The sequence below is a fragment of the Rhinoderma darwinii genome, chromosome 7 (genome assembly GCF_050947455.1).
Source record: "Rhinoderma darwinii isolate aRhiDar2 chromosome 7, aRhiDar2.hap1, whole genome shotgun sequence".
In the NCBI taxonomy this organism is placed as follows: Eukaryota; Metazoa; Chordata; class Amphibia; order Anura; family Rhinodermatidae; genus Rhinoderma; species Rhinoderma darwinii.
In genome coordinates, this window is record NC_134693.1 from 74,064,780 (window position 1) to 74,084,891 (window position 20,112).

At 48.5% G+C, this 20,112-nt stretch overlaps 1 protein-coding gene and 1 long non-coding RNA gene across 3 annotated transcripts; one reads left to right on the top strand and one right to left on the bottom strand.

Moving 5' to 3' along the window:
• The first annotated feature begins 7,170 nt into the window (after positions 1-7,170).
• On the top strand, positions 7,171-12,356 carry LOC142657461 (uncharacterized). Its single transcript, XM_075832493.1, has 4 exons — positions 7,171-7,243; positions 11,026-11,132; positions 11,470-11,834; positions 12,167-12,356. Exons 1-4 carry the CDS (start codon positions 7,171-7,173, stop codon positions 12,354-12,356), a joined length of 735 nt encoding a protein of 244 aa, XP_075688608.1.
• A 3,331-nt stretch (positions 12,357-15,687) lies between these two features.
• Positions 15,688-19,869, bottom strand: LOC142657238 (uncharacterized). Of its 2 annotated transcripts, none has more exons than XR_012849852.1 (4): positions 19,576-19,869; positions 16,490-16,561; positions 16,295-16,405; positions 15,688-16,110 (listed from the first exon to the last, which is right to left on the bottom strand). It is a non-coding gene; the product is annotated as an uncharacterized LOC142657238 (long non-coding RNA). The 2 variants fall into 2 exon arrangements; XR_012849851.1 differs by having other exon boundaries at positions 16,490-16,569.
• Positions 19,870-20,112: the final 243 nt, after the last annotated feature.

The following is a 20,112-nucleotide window of genomic DNA, read 5'->3' on the forward strand; positions in this document are numbered from 1 at the left end:
CTTAGCAGGGCACGGACCTGTGCAGCGAACTTCGCCCGCCTGGCTGCCCTCTGCCGAGCCACGGTCAGGTCACCGCGGATTCGCTGCAGGGACCTCCCTAGATCTTTGTACTCCTCCATGTGGGCCACCAGGCGGGAGCCAAACGTGGCAACGTCTTCTCCTGGCCTCAGTGACCCCCACTCGGACGGGTCCCTACAGCCTTGTTGATCCATTCCCGGTTGTCCTTCTCCTCCTCTCCTCGCGGGATGCTGCGATGCCCCAACCCTGGAAGAGGACGAGGCCACGCTGTTACTGCCTCGAGATGTCTTTCTCTCCCCCAGGGCTGGCTCCACTTTCCCAGCCAGCTGGGATGTCTCTCCACCCCCCACCGGCCTTCTCCGGAGGGTAGAGGACCGGGACTCCATCTCCAGATGGAGCCCCACCCCCTCGGGGCACACTGCTAGCCCAGGCAGGTGTAGTAAACCTGGGCAGATCATAAAGCAGAGTCCCCGGGACGGTATATGCTCCAAGCACAGTGCACCACACCCAAAACACTCCTCTCTCCTCAGAGATCAAGCTCGTTCTGGCACCTGTCTGGCACCTGAAACCACCGCTACTGTCTATATTGCCTCAGGTATCCTTTCAGAACTATAGACATTGCAAATACCTGTTTGGCAAGCTGCAATCATGCTACACGGTACGGCCCTGTGGGTCCACACCCCGCGCCGTGACAGTACGCTCAGGCTATGGACCCCGCTGGTCAATTCAAGGGCCTGTCACCTTCCCAAGCCATGCAAGCGGATCTGCAGGACCTGAAAACACGACAGGATCAAGCGCTTGTGGCAGTAAATTCCATGGCACTACAGCTAGGGGCGCTAGCTGCTTCCTCCTCTGCTCCTGTTCCAGTTTCTCCGGCTGATCCTCCTGCTACACCTCCTGTCAGCACCAGTGATGATCGCCGGTTCTCGCTGTGACTACTCCCTCGTTTTAACGGAGACGCAAGCGCATGCAGGGGATTTCTCAACCAGTGTCATATCCACTTCACCCTGCATGCCAGAGCATTTCCCTCGGACGGCGCCAGGATCGCCTTCAATGTTTCCCTGCTTGCCAGCAAGGCATTGGCGTGGACGAACCCTATCTGGAAACAACAGGGACCTGAGACCCGAGACTTCCAGGGGTTCCTGCGGTTATTCCGCACTGTGTTTGAGGAGCCTGGACGAGTCTCGTCGGCAGCTACCTCCCTACTAAACCTTCGCCAGGAGGACACCTCCGTGGGCGACTACAACATCCAGTTCCGGACCCTGGCAGGTGAGCTGTCCTGGAACAACGACGCATTGGTAGCTTCCTTCTGGCATGGACTGTCATCTGAGATCAAAGACGAACTGGCTGCCCGTGATCTACCACCTACCTTGGACGAGCTCATTTTACTTGCTACCCGGGATGATATGAGGCTCAGAGAAGGCTTCCTAGGTTGGCTCCCAACTTCCAGCAACCCCACTTGTCCTCATCTGTTGGTCCATCCGAGGTCCCCATGCAAGTGGATCGACTTAGACTATCTGTCCAGTAGAAACAGCGCAGGTGCACTTCTGGACTTTGACCTTATTGCGGCCTCACAGGCCATGTCGTGCACCTGTGTCCCCAGAAGCCAAAAAACTCCATCGCCTAGGATTGGTTGGGGAGACAACCCTGGGCGACACAGCATTTGACAGAGAACTTTCTTCCAAGCTGTCTATCCCTGTGACTATTGTCGCTGGCGAAAGGACCCACCTGACCCACCCGCCTATCTGGACTCTGGCTCTTCAGCCAATTTTATACACAGAGACCTAGTGGATCTTCGTCACTTGCCTACTACCCTTCTGGAGAAGCTGTTGATCGTTGCCTCAGTAAATGGTCTGCCGCTGCCCGACTCAATATTGTCTGTGACCAAACCGCTGAGGCTTCAAGTGTGAACCCTTCATTCTGAGCTCTGTAAAGGATCTGCCAGACACAGCTTCTGTGTCGACGCCCGTGGGTAATCAGCCTGCACCTGCTCCTAAGTCTGAGAGAGTGACAAGATCTTCTACCAGTCAGGCTGGGAGGCTGAGGAGTGGGAGAGCCTATCACAGCCTGGCCAGACAGAGCTAGCTCCCGCCCTCTGTCTATTTATACCTGTATTTCCTGCTCCTCCTTTGCCTGTGATTCTTTTTCTGTTTCCTGGCTCTGCTGCTCCTGCTATGATTATTGACCTTGCTTCATTTTTGACCCTGGCTTTACTGACTACGCTCCTGCTCTGCGATTTGTACCTCGTGCACTCCTGGTTTGACTCGGCTCGTTCAGTACTCTTGTTGCTCACTGTGTTGCCATGGGCAACTGCCCCATTTCCCTTAGCTTCTGTGTACCCTTGTCTGTTTGTCTGTCGTGCAATTATTGAGCGTAGGGACCGTCGCCCAGTTGTACGCCGTCTCCTAGGATGGGCCGTTGCAAGTAGGCAGGGACTGAGTGGCGGGCAGATTAGGGCTCATCTGTCTGTCTCCCTACCCCATCATTACAGCTCATCTCCTTTTTTGTCCTGTCCAAGGACGTCAAGCCCGTGCTGCTGGATTTTCCTTTGCTCCGTCTACACGCCCCAGTCTTGGATTGGAACTCCGGAGTGGTTCTCCAGTGGGGTCCCAAGTGCCCCAACCACTGCCTGGGGCATATCCATCCAGTTCTGCTTCCTCCGCATCAGTCATTGGCAGGGTTGCCCTCTTGCTTACTCTCAGTTCTCGGAGGTCTTCAGCAAGAAGGAGGCAGAGACGTTGCCTCCACACCGGGCGTATGATTGTCCTATTGACTTGGTCCCTGATTCGCCTCCTCCTCGCGGTAGAGTATACCCTCTCTCCTTACCTGAGACCCAGTCTATGTTTGCCTATATCAAGGAGACTTTAGAGAGGGGCTTCATACGCAAATCCTCATCCCCGGCCAGGGACGGGTTTTTCTTGGTTAAAAACAAGGACGGATCTCTCCGACCCTGCATTAACTACCGGGGCTTCAACCAGATCACAGTAAAGAACAGATACCCGTTGCCTTTAATTTCAGAACTGTTTGATTGCATACGGGGAGCAAACATTTTTTCCAAACTAGACCTGCGGGGGGCCTACAATCTAATCCGACGAATGGAAGACGGCATTTAATATTTGTGATTGGCAATATGAATACCTGGTTATGCCCTTCGGCCTGTGTAACGCTCCCGCGGTCTTCCAAGAGTTCGTCAATGACATCTTCCGTGATCTCCTCTATGTCTGTGTTGTGGTGTATCTCGATGACATTTCGATTTTTTTCCCCAGATCCAGCGACTCATCAAAGACATGTCCGCCAAGTTTTGCTTCATTAAGGGAGAATCGCCTATATGCCAAGCTGGAGGAGTGCGTGTTCGAGAGAAAGTCTCTACCCTTCCTGGGTTACATCATCTCCGATCAGGGTCTCAAAATGGATCCTGAAAAGGTAAAGGCTGTCTTGGAATGGCCACGCCCTCAAGGCTTAAGGGCCACACAGCGCATCTTGGAATTCGCCAACCTCTACCGGCTGTTCATTCCCAACTTCTCCTCACTGACAACTCCCATCACTACCCTCACCAAAAAGGGCATGAACGCCAAGGTATGAACTCCAGAAGCAGAGGCTTAAAGAAGCCTTCATGTCAGCCTCAATCCTCTACAGTTTTCGTTGGAAGTGGATGCCTCCTCTGTTGGTGCTGGCACACTTCTGTTACAGAGGGGCTCCAAAGGCAAGACTGTGGTATGTGGCTACTACTCTAAGCTTTTTTCTCCCGCAGAGCGCAACTTCTCGATTGGGGATCAGGAGTTACTGGCTCTGTAGGAGTGGAGAAACCTACTAGAGGGCTCATCCAATCCTGGTATTCACGGAGCACAAGAACCTCACCTATCTCCAGATGGCCCAACGGCTGAACCCTCGTCAGGCCAGGTGGTTGCTGTTCTTCGCTCGGTTCCAGTTTGAGCTCCACTACTGCCCTGCCAACAAAAATGTGAGGGCCGATGACTTGTCATTCGAGACAGAGGACACTATGGAGCCTCCACAGAATATTATTGACCCTTTCTGCATTATCTCTGTCAACCCTCTGAAAGTTAGAGACATTCCCCCGGGGCGGACTTTTGTAGTTCTGGCAGACAGAGGAAGAATCCAGCGCTGGGGACACAGTTCCAAGCTGGCAGGTCACGCAGGTGCCCATAAGACCCGAGACCTGATTGCCCATCAGTTCTGTTGGCCCACGCTGCCCAAAGACATCACAGACTTTGTCTCCTCCTGCACGGTGTACGCAGCAAATAAAGTTGCCCACTCCAGACCAGCTGGTCTGCTCCAGCCACTGCCTGTGCCCGATGTCCCCTGGCAACATATTGCTATGGACTTGTTAAAGACCCACCTCCCTCTGCTGGATGCAATACGGTCTGGGTGGTGGTGGATCGATTCTCCAAGATGGCTCATTTTGTTCCACTGACCGGCCTGCCTTCTGCTTCCCAACAGGCCAATCTCTTCATCCAACACATCTTCTATCTGCACAGCTTGCCACTGCATATTGTGTCGGATCACGGGGTTCAGTTCACCTCAAAGTTCTAGCAAGCCCTCTGCGGTCTCCTCGGTGTGAAGTTGGACTTTTCCTCAGCCTATCATCCCCAGTCCAATGGTCAAGTCGAGAGGATCTATCAGATTATGGAGAACAATCTGCGGCACTTTATCTCCAGGCAGAATGATGACTGGGTGCAGCTGCTTCCTTGGGCTGAGTTCTCCTACAACAACCATACTAGTGAGTCCACCGCCTCCAGCCCATTCTTCATTGTCTACAGCCAACACCAACGAATACCTCTCCCTGTTTCCACTACGTCTCAGGTACCTGCAGCTGACTCTACATTCAGGGACTTTCTACAAATATGGCAGCAGATCCGATCTTCTATTCTGCTGGCGGTTGACCGCATGAAAAGAAAGGCAGACACAAGAAGACGAGAGCCTCCCCAGTTTCTTCCAGGCACTAAGGTCTGGCTGTCTTCTAAGAATATCCGGCTGAGGGTGCCATCTTGCAAGTTTGCTCCCAGATTCCTTGGACTCTTCGAGATTCTGCTGCAGGTCAACCCCGTCTCCTACAAGCTTCGGCTGCCTCCCACCCTCAAGATCCCAAACTCCTTTCATGTCTCTCTGCTGAAGCCTGTGGTCCTGAACCGCTACTCCAAGACTCCTAGTCCCGCAGTGGCCCCTAGCGGTTCATCGGAGACATTCGAGGTGAAGGAGATCTTGGACACCAAGAGAGTAGGAGGAAGAACATTTTATTTGGTGAATTGGAGGGACTTTGGTCCAGAGGAGAGGTCTTGGGAGCCAGAGGTGAACATCAATGCTCCTGCCCTTGTGAAGAAGTTTCTCTCCCGCTCTGGCCCCAAGAAGAGGGGGCATAAGAGGCGGGATACTGTAACATCTATGGCCGCGGACCGTCATCCTGACTTACCCCCTGATGGCCGCGGAGATAGACGAGTGAGTTCCAGGCGGCATCTCCCTCTTGACAGTGCTGCACCGTGACAGCTAAGCACTGTATGCCTACTTATGGTCCATGTGGTCGAGCCAATTACAGTGGGAAGTCGTCTACAATCCATTCCTAATAAAGGAAATTGGTCTTGGGTTTATTCCACTAAGCACCGGATACAGGACACTTATACTTGTAAATCGAACCGGAGATGGGTGATAGCAAATGTGGCGGATCATGATGTTAAAATGTTGAAAGAAATAGGAGGAAATCGAATGTATGCACAGGATAACGGACCTAACCCTCGAATAGAGATAATAAATAAAACTGAGATAAAGTGTTGCTTTATCAATAAGACATGTATGTTAGACTGGGACCAACAGAATACAACACCGGCTGTGTTAAAAGCCATGAACCGCTGTACCACCAATGTATACAATAACTCTATTAGTTTGCAAGGACAACATATGGTACGGTAATTACAAATATAATGGTACGGTAATTACAAATATAACTCATTGGATACAAACAATACTTTATATGCAAATGATGCCTAAAGTAAATACAGATAATATAGTAAGAATACCTGCCACATATCAAAATGTCTCTAGCAGGACTCAGAAGACAGTTATGCATTTTAATATAACTTTTCCTGTATTGCCTAAGTGTTTGCCACATCTAAGAGCCTGGTATGATACACTGCTAAGAGCTGTTGGAGCTGGGGCCGGTATGGACACAGAAACTGTAAAGGATCTGCCAGGCACAGCTTCGGGGTTAACTCCCAGAACTAATCAGTCAGCACCTGAAAATACATCCCTGAGACTGACTCCTGCTTCCACCATTCAGGCTGGCAGGCTTAGGAGTGGGAGAGCCTATCGTAACCTGGCCAGACTCAGCTAGCTCCTGCCCTCGGCCTATTTAAGCCTGCACTTCCTGTCCCTCGGTGCTTGTGATTCTTTCCTTGTGGTTTCCTGGCCCAGCTACAGCTCCTGCTATTTTTGATCCTGCTCCATACAGACCCTGGCTTACCGACTACTCTTCTGCTTTTCGTTTTGTACCTCGCACACTCCTGGCTTGACTCGGCTCGTTCACCACTCTGGTTGCTCACGGTGTTGCCGTGGGCAACGGCCCCTTTTTCCTTGCTTGTGTTACTTTGTATGTTTGTCGTGTACTTACTGAGCGCAGGGACCGCCGCCCAGTTGTACCCCGTCGCCTAGGGCGGGTCGTTGCAAGTAGGCAGGGACAGAGTGGCGGGTAGATTAGGGCTCACTTGTCCGTCTCCCTACCCCCTGCCATTACAGAAACACTTAAAGGAACAGTGTCACTACCAACTTTGTTTTTAATATGTTATGTGTTTTTGTGTGATAGATCAATAAATTTTATTAATGTATGTTGCTGTTTTGTACTTTTTACGTTTTTAATTGATTAGCTGCTCTATGGGGGCTGCCATTTTTGTTTCCATTACTGTGTGTGTCGATTAACGACACACACAGGCATGGAATACGGCAGCCACAGTCCCATAGGGACTGCGAACGGCTCCCGTCCCATTGACTGCCGTGTACGGCGTCTGTGTGTGAACTGCGCATGCGCCGCTCACACACAGACCAAAACTGAGGCATTTGCTAGAGCGAAATCCGGCGCCATGTTCCTGTCGACCGGAAGCCGCGGCAGGAGTGTGAGATGACGAGTTCCGGCCGCGGCTTCCGGTCATGTATTCGCAGCGAAGGCGCAAGAAGACCAGTCGCAAGAAGTTTGACAGAGAGGAGGTCGCGTCAGGAACAGGTAAGTTCTGTTCATGTGCGTTTGTGTGAGCAGCCTTTGGCATCATACCAGGGAAGCCTGTGGCATCATAACAGGGAGGCCTGCGGCATCATAACAGGGAGGCCTGCAGCATCATAACAGGGAGGCCTGCGGCATCATAACAGGGAGGCCTGCGGCATCATAACAGGGAGGCCTGCGGCATCATAACAGGGAGGCCTGCGGCATCATAACAGGGAGGCCTGCGGCATCATAACAGGGAGGCCTGCGGCATCATAACAGGGAGGCCTGCGGCATCATAACAGCGGAGGCCTGCGGCATCATACGAAGGGAGGCCTGTGGCAGCATACAAGCAGAGGCGTGTGGCATCATAACAGGGAGGCCTTGTTGCATCATGTCTGCGGAGGCCTGCGGCATCATACGAAGGGAGGCCTGTGGCAGCATACAAGCAGAGGCCTGTGGCATCATAACAGGGAGGCCTGTGGCATCATTTACAGTGTGGGAGCATTTACAGTGTGGCAGCATGTACGGTGTGGCTGCATGTACGGTGTAGCATCATAGCAGTGGAGGCCTGTGTCATCATACCAGCGGAGGCCTGTGGCATCATTTACAGTGTGGGAGCATTTACAGTGTGGGAGCATTTACAGTGTGGCAGCATGTACGGTGTGGCTGCATGTACGGTGTGGCTGCATGTACGGTGTAGCATCATAGCAGCGGAGGCCTGTGTTATCATACCAGCGGAGGCCTGTGGCATCAATTACAGTGTGGCATCAATTACAGTGTGGCAGCATTTACAGTGTGGCAGCATGTACGGTGTGGCAGCATGTACGGTGTAGCATCATAGCAGCGGAGGCCTGTGTCATCATACCAGCGGAGGCCTGTGGCATCAATTACAGTGTGGCATCAATTACAGTGTGGCAGCATTTACAGTGTGGCAGCATGTACGGTGTGGCAGCATGTACGGTGTAGCATCATAGCAGCGGAGGCCTGTGTCATCATACCAGCGGAGGCCTGTGGCATCATTTACAGTGTGGGAGCATTTACAGTGTGGGAGCATTTACAGTGTGGCAGCATGTACGGTGTGGCTGCATGTAAGGTGTAGCATCATAGCTGCGGAGGCCTGTGTCATCATACCGGCGGAGGCCTGTGGCATCAATTACAGTGTGGCATCAATTACAGTGTGGCAGCATTTACAGTGTGGCAGCATTTACAGTGTGGCAGCATTTACAGTGTGGCAGCATTTACAGTGTGGCAGCATTTACAGTGTGGCAGCATGTACGTTGTGGCAGCATGTACGGTGTAGCATCATAGCAGCGGAGGCCTGTGTTATCATACCAGCGGAGGCCTGTGGCATCAATTACAGTGTGGCATCAATTACAGTGTGGCAGCATTTACAGTGTGGCAGCATTTACAGTGTGGCAGCATTGACAGTGTGGCAGCATTTACAGTGTGGCAGCATGTACGTTGTGGCAGCATGTACGGTGTAGCATCATAGCAGCGGAGGCCTGTGTCATCATACCAGCGGAGGCCTGTGGCATCAATTACAGTGTGGCATCAATTACAGTGTGGCAGCATTTACAGTGTGGCAGCATTTACAGTGTGGCAGCATTTACAGTGTGGCAGCATTTACAGTGTGGCAGCATGTACGTTGTGGCAGCATGTACGGTGTAGCATCATAGCAGCGGAGGCCTGTGTCATCATACCAGCGGAGGCCTGTGGCATCAATTACAGTGTGGCATCAATTACAGTGTGGCAGCATTTACAGTGTGGCAGCATTTACAGTGTGGCAGCATTTACAGTGTGGCAGCATTTACAGTGTGGCAGCATGTACGTTGTGGCAGCATGTACGGTGTAGCATCATAGCAGCGGAGGCCTGTGTCATCATACCAGCGGAGGCCTGTGGCATCATTTACAGTGTGGGAGCATTTACAGTGTGGGAGCATTTACAGTGTGGCAGCATGTACGGTGTGGCTGCATGTAAGGTGTAGCATCATAGCTGCGGAGGCCTGTGTCATCATACCGGCGGAGGCCTGTGGCATCATTTACAGTGTGGGAGCATTTACAGTGTCGGAGCATTTACAGTGTGGCAGCATGTACGGTGTGGCTGCATGTACGGTGTGGCTGCATGTACGGTGTAGCATCATAGCAGCGGAGGCCTGTGTTATCATACCAGCGGAGGCCTGTGGCATCAATTACAGTGTGGCATCAATTACAGTGTGGCAGCATTTACAGTGTGGCAGCATGTACGGTGTGGCAGCATGTACGGTGTAGCATCATAGCAGCGGAGGCCTGTGTCATCATACCAGCGGAGGCCTGTGGCATCAATTACAGTGTGGCATCAATTACAGTGTGGCAGCATTTACAGTGTGGCAGCATGTACGGTGTGGCAGCATGTACGGTGTAGCATCATAGCAGCGGAGGCCTGTGTCATCATACCAGCGGAGGCCTGTGGCATCAATTACAGTGTGGCATCAATTACAGTGTGGCAGCATTTACAGTGTGGCAGCATTTACAGTGTGGCAGCATTTACAGTGTGGCAGCATTTACAGTGTGGCAGCATGTACGTTGTGGCAGCATGTACGGTGTAGCATCATAGCAGCGGAGGCCTGTGTCATCATACCAGCGGAGGCCTGTGGCATCATTTACAGTGTGGGAGCATTTACAGTGTGGGAGCATTTACAGTGTGGCAGCATGTACGGTGTGGCTGCATGTAAGGTGTAGCATCATAGCTGCGGAGGCCTGTGTCATCATACCGGCGGAGGCCTGTGGCATCAATTACAGTGTGGCATCAATTACAGTGTGGCAGCATTTACAGTGTGGCAGCATTTACAGTGTGGCAGCATTTACAGTGTGGCAGCATTTACAGTGTGGCAGCATTTACAGTGTGGCAGCATGTACGTTGTGGCAGCATGTACGGTGTAGCATCATAGCAGCGGAGGCCTGTGTCATCATACCAGCGGAGGCCTGTGGCATCAATTACAGTGTGGCATCAATTACAGTGTGGCAGCATTTACAGTGTGGCAGCATTTACAGTGTGGCAGCATTTACAGTGTGGCAGCATTTACAGTGTGGCAGCATGTACGTTGTGGCAGCATGTACGGTGTAGCATCATAGCAGCGGAGGCCTGTGTCATCATACCAGCGGAGGCCTGTGGCATCATTTACAGTGTGGGAGCATTTACAGTGTGGGAGCATTTACAGTGTGGCAGCATGTACGGTGTGGCTGCATGTAAGGTGTAGCATCATAGCTGCGGAGGCCTGTGTCATCATACCGGCGGAGGCCTGTGGCATCATTTACAGTGTGGGAGCATTTACAGTGTGGGAGCATTTACAGTGTGGCAGCATGTACGGTGTGGCTGCATGTAAGGTGTAGCATCATAGCTGCGGAGGCCTGTGTCATCATACCGTTGGAGGCCTGTGGCATCAATTACAGTGTGGCATCAATTACAGTGTGGCAGCATTTACAGTGTGGCAGCATTTACAGTGTGGCAGCATGTACGGTGTGGCAGCATGTACGGTGTAGCATCATAGCAGCGGAGGCCTGTGTCATCATACCAGCGGAGGCCTGTGGCATCATTTACAGTGTGGGAGCATTTACAGTGTGGGAGCATTTACAGTGTGGCAGCATGTACGGTGTGGCTGCATGTAAGGTGTAGCATCATAGCTGCGGAGGCCTGTGTCATCATACCGGCGGGGGCCTGTGGCATCAATTACAGTGTGGCATCAATTACAGTGTGGCAGCATTTACAGTGTATTTATTTGACGTCTTGGGAGAGATATGTATCAACTTTTGTTTCTAATTGTCAGTTATGGCGCCCAAGAGAAGTCGGAAATCCAGTGATGACAATCAACCAATAGCAAAACGAATACCACCAACATTTACCCCAGAGGAGAAAGCAAAAAGAGCCCAGGAGGTAAGACTTTGTGCAGTTGATGCCTGTGAAATGCTTCACTGTGCTGTTGGATAGCACGCTGACTCTTGCATTTGTGGGGGGCCAAGCACACCCACATATACTTGTTTGAATGGAAATCAAACCGTTCGAAAAGCCAACTTTTGGTCCTCCATTACATTCCGAATATTGGTTCCTATATTTTTTGTGTCTATTCACTCACCTTCACCGTTGACGTTAGCGGAGCGAACACTATAGAATATACCTATGTTTCGGGTCTCACTTTTAGATGGAAAAATGTAATTATTAGATGTACATGTTCACTCCACAAATCAATGATAAATTTTGTTTTGTTTTTTAGAGAGCAATATTAGAGCAGGAACTAAGAGAAAGGTGTCCCAAATATCAGGATCCAAATATAATTCTTGTACAACAGCCAATGAGAAAACGGGCAGAACAGAGTGCGAGCCAAACTCCTGCAGCGTCCGTGCAACCGGTGGAATCGTGGTGTCAGTGTGGGAACTGCATTAATTTGCCGACAGAAGAGGAATGCGTCTGTTGCAAAGTTATACGTAATGTGCTAAACAAAATGGAGGAAGATGAGCCGATTAGTTGCATAACAGAGCATCATACTTTTATTGGCACATGTCTGAACAAGGAACAACTGACCCTATGTGAAAGCTATAGATGTTTTGGTCCAACACGTCAAGCACCGCTAAATAACAGGTAAGGAAATTATTTTTTTGGTTCCAGTCAAGTTTCAATGATGGTATTATGATCCTAACCTTATTGCTCACAGAAATATTATTATGTGCGCTTTTAGCAGCATGCATGTGTCTAATATGTGTCTGCCAAATGTTATGTGGTCCCTGTAACACTAGAAGTAAATTTTGATCTTGTTCCACGCAGCAATCAAACAATGTCTGTCGCTCCAGCGTTTGTGAGCCGTTATGTATTATTCTAAAGAATCTTAGCATGTCAGGGGTGACAGTATACGATTGGGGTATGTATAGTGTCCAAATAAGATTGCCTAAAAATTTTTTTTTTCTGATGTATAGGTCCTTACGTATGGTTGCATACAGAATGTTCACCGTGTGGGTTCACGGTTACCTTGGACGAAAAAACAGGCGTACCATTCCAGCATGTGCAGTTCAGAAAGTCAGAGCAATGTTTCCAGAAGAAAATCAAGTATATGTTGGTTTCAAGCTAGCCACTGACAATAATGCTTCTGAAATGGCCGATTTTTGAAATGTGTTTGTTTACTTTACTATGCTATCTTTTTCAATAAAAAAAAAATTAAAATCCAAACTTTGAATGTTTATTTATTATAATATATTAACACAGCATAAGTATTGTACATAACAGAAGAAAATATACAGGATATAAACTGCTATTGTTGATTCTGAGGAAGGCGAAAACCCATTGTTATTTACGTTTTGTTCATTAGTGAGGGAAATTCCTTCCCGACTCCAAATATGGCAATCAGACTAAATCCCAGAATCAACACCCAATATCCACAGATAGTTTGCTTACAAATTATTCCAGTAACAGTCAATCTAAATAGTGGCAAATAGTTGTACGCTTTTTTAGTAGAAGGGCAAACACAACATAGTTCAGTACATTAAAAACGTGACTTGTGAGCTAGAACAGTTGATGCTTTGTCCGGCCGTGGTTCTGTGGCTATGTTTGGTGGTAGGGTCAATGTCCGTGTTTGCCAACTATGTTCAATTTCTTGTTTTGACAATTTGATCACATTTACAAACATAGGAAAGAGGTGTGAGAAAGACATTGGTACGTACTCTTTCTTTGCAGTCCATTTTTTGCTTAGTTTAGAGAAAATTACATTATACCTCATGCTACCAAGCCGATCCGACTTTGTCGTCTGTCGGTGGACTCTAGATTGTTCCCGTTTTGTATTATGATTATGGGCCAAAACAGCAAGTTTTGTCCGTGCTTCCATTCCGTCTAAAGAAAAATGTATTCTTTTCGGTCTGTATTTTAGAATAAAGCTGTGGAATACCTCGATTTTTCCTGTATGACAGAAAGATGACAAGTGGGGCAAGTCTTTCAATAATTGTTTATCTTTCACAATCTTTTCTAGCGCATGATAGGCTGCCGATGTTGGTGACATCCAATTGTGTTTGCGATCGTCATCGATGTCTAAACATCTGTGATCACATTGTGTGAGAATGTCCCCCGGGAATTCATGTACATTACAAATATGTTGAAGTACAGAGAGCCATTTTTCCCGCAGCACATCCACATTGCCGCAACTAGTACTACAGCAGTACCAAAAATGATTGGTTATTGACGTGATCCAATCAACAATTTGGGAACAGTTTTTTTTTTTACTTGCAGCCTTCAGCTTCTTACGAATGGACTTAGCATAATGCCATATATCAAATTGATGTCCAATCTCGGGGTATTGTTCACGTATTTTTTTGCGTATGGAGACATGACGGTCTGTTGCAAGAACATACACATTGAGGCCATCTTGAATAACACGGTTCAGACAGTTTTGAAAGGCCAAACTTTCCATAGCCACAGAAGATGTGGTTTGTGTAACCTGAACGATTTCAAAGTCAACAATCTTGTCGCTCTTGTAATCCATCAATGTGTACACACAATATTTTGCATTATGCCCAGGGCTATCACATTGTCCGTCTCCAAGGAGACACAATGGTGTTTGTTTGATTTCTTTATGAAGTTCCATTTTTTCTTGTTTCCAGTGAATGTCCACCACTGGAAATAAGAATTTTCTTTGGTGACGAAAGAAAGTGGAATGTGAAATAAATTGCACCCCAATCGATTTACAAATGTCAGACATCTTTGCATAGTTCCCACCATTAAATAAAATGGAAGCTGCAATCAGAAGATTCCCAACCGGTATACGATTACACTTTGGTTGACTTTCCCAAAAATAATCATGTCCATTGGGACATTTCCCTTGTAGCGAAAGATAGGTACCTTGCTGGAATTTGACGGTGTTTTCTATTTTGTGGCCACAGAAACACGCGCACTGAGCAACCAGTACATCTAAAGCCGATTCAAAAACCAAAAATTTACGTTCTTTTACTAGCTCTTCATCTGCTGGTTCGGAAAACAAATTTGTTGTCACGTTCTCAAATGATAAACTAGAATCTGGTGGTTCGTAGTCCAGATCTGTTGGATCATTTATGACAGTAGAAGAAACAAAGCTTTCCTCGGGATCCTCAAATATGACTTTGCTTGCTGTTTGTCTTTGTAAGCGGGGGGTTGAGAACGTAGATGGGTAAAAATGATCCAACTTCATTGTTATTTGGTTAGCAAAAGAAAGTTCTTCCTCTGGAAACTGGCATCCTCTATCCACTGTGAAGATGTGTGATTGAGTGGTTGCATCTCTTATTCTTTTGAAAGGTGTGTTCGTGGCTCTCGTTGACAATGTCTTATGTCGGGTGTTTGTTGCTGCATTTCTTTCGAAAAATTTCCTCTTGACACCTATTTTTACATGTTTCACTCCCATGACTTTGGACATTGACGTTGGTGGATCGTTTTGCATTGAGGTACCGGTCGAAGCGTATGTAATTCTGTTGGTGGATGTAGTAGGCAAAGGCAATTGCATGCATTGTGTTGCACAAGAATAAGTGTCTTCCTCTTCTGTACGTTTCCGTTTAGATGGTGGACACTCAGTTTCCTGATAAGGGAATATCGTGGGAATTGCACTTTCCTTCAGCCATCGTATCTTCTTTTCCGACTTAAAAACATAACAGTCTTCTGCAAAGTGTTTTGAACATAGTCTAAATAAATCTTGTTTTTTCCCATCAAAAATTCGTTGTGAGAGTGCATCTAGATTGTCCAACGATTGTCTGGCCTGTTGGAGCCAAACTTTTATCTTGTCAATGTTGCCTGGGAAAACATGCAGGGTCACTCCTTGAGAGTAAGTAGCTCTATTAGACCGACTGTCACAACTAGAGACAATGCACGACGGCATTTCTATCAAAAAAGTAAATGTAAATATTATGTCATGAGAAAAGATCATTACGTTACCAGCGATGGATTACATAAAGATAGTTGATACCCCGAATCAGGTGTATTTGTGTACTAACATACTTCCTATTCCAATTTTGATGTGTGAGTTTGCCTTTTCTAAGTGCATTAGTAAAACTATAGTTTGTCTAAAATTATATTGACAACAGCGTTTGTTGAAGACATAACATCACATTAGTGGCAGTTCTTGGATCACCGCTTGCGAAGTCACCCATATTTATCACCCAAATGTGACCTATGTTGTGTTGTAGATTGTCATGTGGAGAAGTGAGTATTCTACATGTTACCTTGTTTATAGGTAACTGTTTGGCACTGGGAATTTACGGTTCATCAAGGCACAAAATAGTTTGTCGTTTTAGACTATCATTGTAAAACCGTCAATGATCTCAGTGCCAGACAGTTTCACCATGGCAATGTTTGAGTATAGGTTTTTTATGGCTGAACAACACATTTATTGTTTTGATTTGTTTGTATGTAATAGAGACAGTGAGTTAAAGAGAATAGCATTTATAACCAAATTTTTTTATTGATGAAGCCATAACTGCCTACCACAGTAACACAGAATAAGTGTCCCATCACAAACACAAATATAAAATTTACATGCATAACACAAAAAGTTTTTGTAACATAGTCACAAAAATATAGTTCTGTTAAAAAGTCCACATCGACGGATAGGCCCCAACATAGAAAAGTAGAATTTTGTAGACGGAAATGGGAAAGAGATTTAGATTGAAAATACACACATGTCAACGACAAACACTAAGAAGTTATCAGCAGATGAAAAAAACTTGCTTCGTCACATGTTTATGGACCTTCACCAGCAGATGAAAACAACTTGTTTCCCTCATCTCATCATCAAACCGGATCCTTTAGCAGCAGGTGAAAACCCCTTTCTTTATCACATATTACCACCGTACCTTCACATTGTATTACAGAACGTTTCAGCCAATCATGCGGCATGTCAAAGTTATATTTCCTACAGAAGAATAAAATAAAAAATGTATGAATGGATTGATCAACCTCAAGCGTTGCACTATGCGCAACATGGTCGCTTTGGAAGAATGTTATCCCTGTATGAACACTCTGCATAGTTTGTCTCCTCTGATGAACTTGTGTGTCATGTATGTTTATATGAACTACCTATGTTAGGGATTACTTACTTTCGAGAATTCAGAACTTATGCTGCTCAGAATGGCCTGTTCGTCTAAACGTTGGTAATCCGCTCTGGTTGCTGCTGTCGTCGTCTGTATCTGATAGCGTTGCTTTGCCTCCTGTTAAAAAAAGTACAATAATATATATTAAAAACCATAATTTGCAATTATTGTACGTTTAGGGTAGTCCCCTTGCTCACGCACCTGTTCAAAGTATCTATGCTCCTCGAATACACTCCTCACGGTTGTGTTTTCACTGGCGCGCTCCCTCTCCTCCTGTTAAACTAATGATCAAAAAGTCACACACTCTGCAAATGCTGCCACTCTGTCAATGCTGCCACTCTGTCAATGCTGCCACTCTGTCAATGCTGCCACTCTGTCAATGCTGCCACTCTGTCAATGCTGCCACAATGTAAATGCAGCCACAGCCCTACGCTGGTATGATGACACAGGTCTCCGCTGGTATGATGGCACAGGGCTCCGCTGGTATGATGGCACACCGTACATGCAGCCACACTATAAGTGCTGCCACACTCTGAATGCTGCCACAATGTAAATGCTGCCACACTGTAAATGCTTCCACACTGTAAATGCTGCCACACTGTCAATGCTCCCACACTGTAAATGATGCCACAGGCGTCCGCTGGTATGATGACACAGGCCTCCGCTGCTATGATTCTACACCGTACATGCAGCCACACCGTACATGCTGCCACACTGTAAATGCTGCCACACTGTAAATGATGCCACAGGTCTCCGCTGGTATGATGACACAGGGCTCCGCAGGTATGATGCCACACCGTACATGCTGCCACACTATAAGTGCTGCCACACTGTAAATGCTGCCACACTGTAAATGCTGCCACAATGTAAATGCTGCCACAATGTAAATGCTGCCACAATGTAAATGCTGCCACAATGTAAATGCTGCCACACTGTAAATGCTGCCACACTGTAAATGATGCCACACTGTAAATGCTGCCACACTGTAAATGCTGCCACACTGTAAATGCTGCCAAACTATAAATGATGCCACACTGTAAATGCAGGCACAGCCCTACGCTGGTATGATGACACAGGTCTCCGCTGGTATGATGGCACAGGGCTCCGTTGGTATGATGCCACACCGTACATGCAGCCACACCGTACATGCTGCCACACTAAAAAAAATGCTGCCACACTGTCAATGCTCCCACACTGTAAATGATGCCACAGGCGTCCGCTGGTATGATGACACAGGCCTCCGCTGCTATGATGCTACACCGTACATGCAGCCACACCGTACATGCTGCCACACTGTAAATGCTGCCACACTGTAAATGCTGCCACACTGTAAATGCTGCCACACTGTAAATGCTCCCACACTGTAAATGCTGCCACACTGTAAATGCTCCCACACTGTAAATGCTCCCACACTGTAAATGCTGCCACACTGTAAATGCTTCCACACTGTAAATGCTGCCACACTGTCAATGCTCCCACACTGTAAATGATGCCACAGGCGTCCGCTGGTATGATGACACAGGCCTCCGCTGCTATGATTCTACACCGTACATGCAGCCACACCGTACATGCTGCCACACTGTAAATGCTGCCACACTGTAAATGATGCCACAGGTCTCCGCTGGTATGATGACACAGGGCTCCGCAGGTATGATGCCACACCGTACATGCTGCCACACTATAAGTGCTGCCACACTGTAAATGCTGCCACACTGTAAATGCTGCCACAATGTAAATGCTGCCACAATGTAAATGCTGCCACACTGTAAATGCTGCCAAACTATAAATGATGCCACACTGTAAATGCAGGCACAGCCCTACGCTGGTATGATGACACAGGTCTCCGCTGGTATGATGGCACAGGGCTCCGTTGGTATGATGCCACACCGTACATGCAGCCACACCGTACATGCTGCCACACTAAAAAAAATGCTGCCACACTGTCAATGCTCCCACACTGTAAATGATGCCACAGGCGTCCGCTGGTATGATGACACAGGCCTCCGCTGCTATGATGCTACACCGTACATGCAGCCACACCGTACATGCTGCCACACTGTAAATGCTGCCACACTGTAAATGCTGCCACACTGTAAATGCTGCCACACTGTAAATGCTGCCACACTGTAAATGCTGCCACACTGTAAATGCTGCCACACTGTAAATGCTCCCACACTGTAAATGCTGCCACACTGTAAATGCTCCCACACTGTAAATGCTCCCACACTGTAAATGCTGCCACACTGTAAATGCTTCCACACTGTAAATGCTGCCACACTGTCAATGCTCCCACACTGTAAATGATGCCACAGGCGTCCGCTGGTATGATGACACAGGCCTCCGCTGCTATGATTCTACACCGTACATGCAGCCACACCGTACATGCTGCCACACTGTAAATGCTGCCACACTGTAAATGATGCCACAGGTCTCCGCTGGTATGATGACACAGGGCTCCGCAGGTATGATGCCACACCGTACATGCTGCCACACTATAAGTGCTGCCACACTGTAAATGCTGCCACACTGTAAATGCTGCCACAATGTAAATGCTGCCACAATGTAAATGCTGCCACACTGTAAATGCTGCCAAACTATAAATGATGCCACACTGTAAATGCAGGCACAGCCCTACGCTGGTATGATGACACAGGTCTCCGCTGGTATGATGGCACAGGGCTCCGTTGGTATGATGCCACACCGTACATGCAGCCACACCGTACATGCTGCCACACTAAAAAAAATGCTGCCACACTGTCAATGCTCCCACACTGTAAATGATGCCACACTGTAAATGATGCCACACTGTAAATGATGCCACACTGTAAATACTAGCAGAGGCCTCCCTTGATATGATGCCACAGGCCTCCGCTGGTATGATGCCACAGGCCTCCCCTATATGATGCCACAGGCCTCCCTGATATGGCTCCATGATATGATGCCACAGGCCTCCCGTATGATGGCACAGGCTCTCCCTCTATGATGCCACAGGCCTCCCCTATATGATGCCACAGGCCTCCCGTATGATGGCACAGGCCTCCACTATATGATGCCACAGGCCTCCCCTATATGATGCCACAGGACTCCCCTATATGATGCCACAGGCCTCCCCTATATGATGCCACAGACCTCCCTGATTTGATGGCACAGGCCTCCCGTATGATGCCACACGCATCCCTGATATGATGGCACCGGCCTCCCGTATGATGACACAGGCCTCCCGTATATGCCGACATAGGCCTCCCTTATATGATGCCACACATAATGCCTATTTCGGCGTTACTTACCGCCTCGCTGTTCCCCCACGGTGGTCCTCACAAGTCGCCTCGCTCGTCCTCCTACGTCGCCTCGCTCGTCCTCCTCCGTCCGTCGCCTCGCTCGTCCTCCACCGTCGCCTCGCTCGTCCTTCCACGTCCGATTCCCTGGTACACCTCGTCCTTCCTTGTCCTCCTCGTCCGACTCGCTGCTCCTCCTACGTCGCCTCGCTCGTCCTTCCACGTCCGACACACTGGTCCTTCCTTGGCCGCCTCGTCCTCGAAGTGTCCCCTCGCTGGTCCTGGTCCGCCTCGATGTTCCTGGTCCGCCTCGATGTTCCTGGTCCGCCTCGATGTTCCTGGTCCGCCTCGATGGTCCTGGTCCGCCTCGATGGTCCTGGTCCGCCTCGATGGTCCTGGTCCTCCTCAGAGCGTCTCGCGTCTCCTCGCAGGTATGTTCGCACTACAACCTCCTTCCACTGTGTAGTCGCTTTGAAAATGGCGGCACACAATGTAAGGAGGTTTGAAGACATTGAAAGCCCTCCCTCTCCTGGCACTTGCCAGGATAAG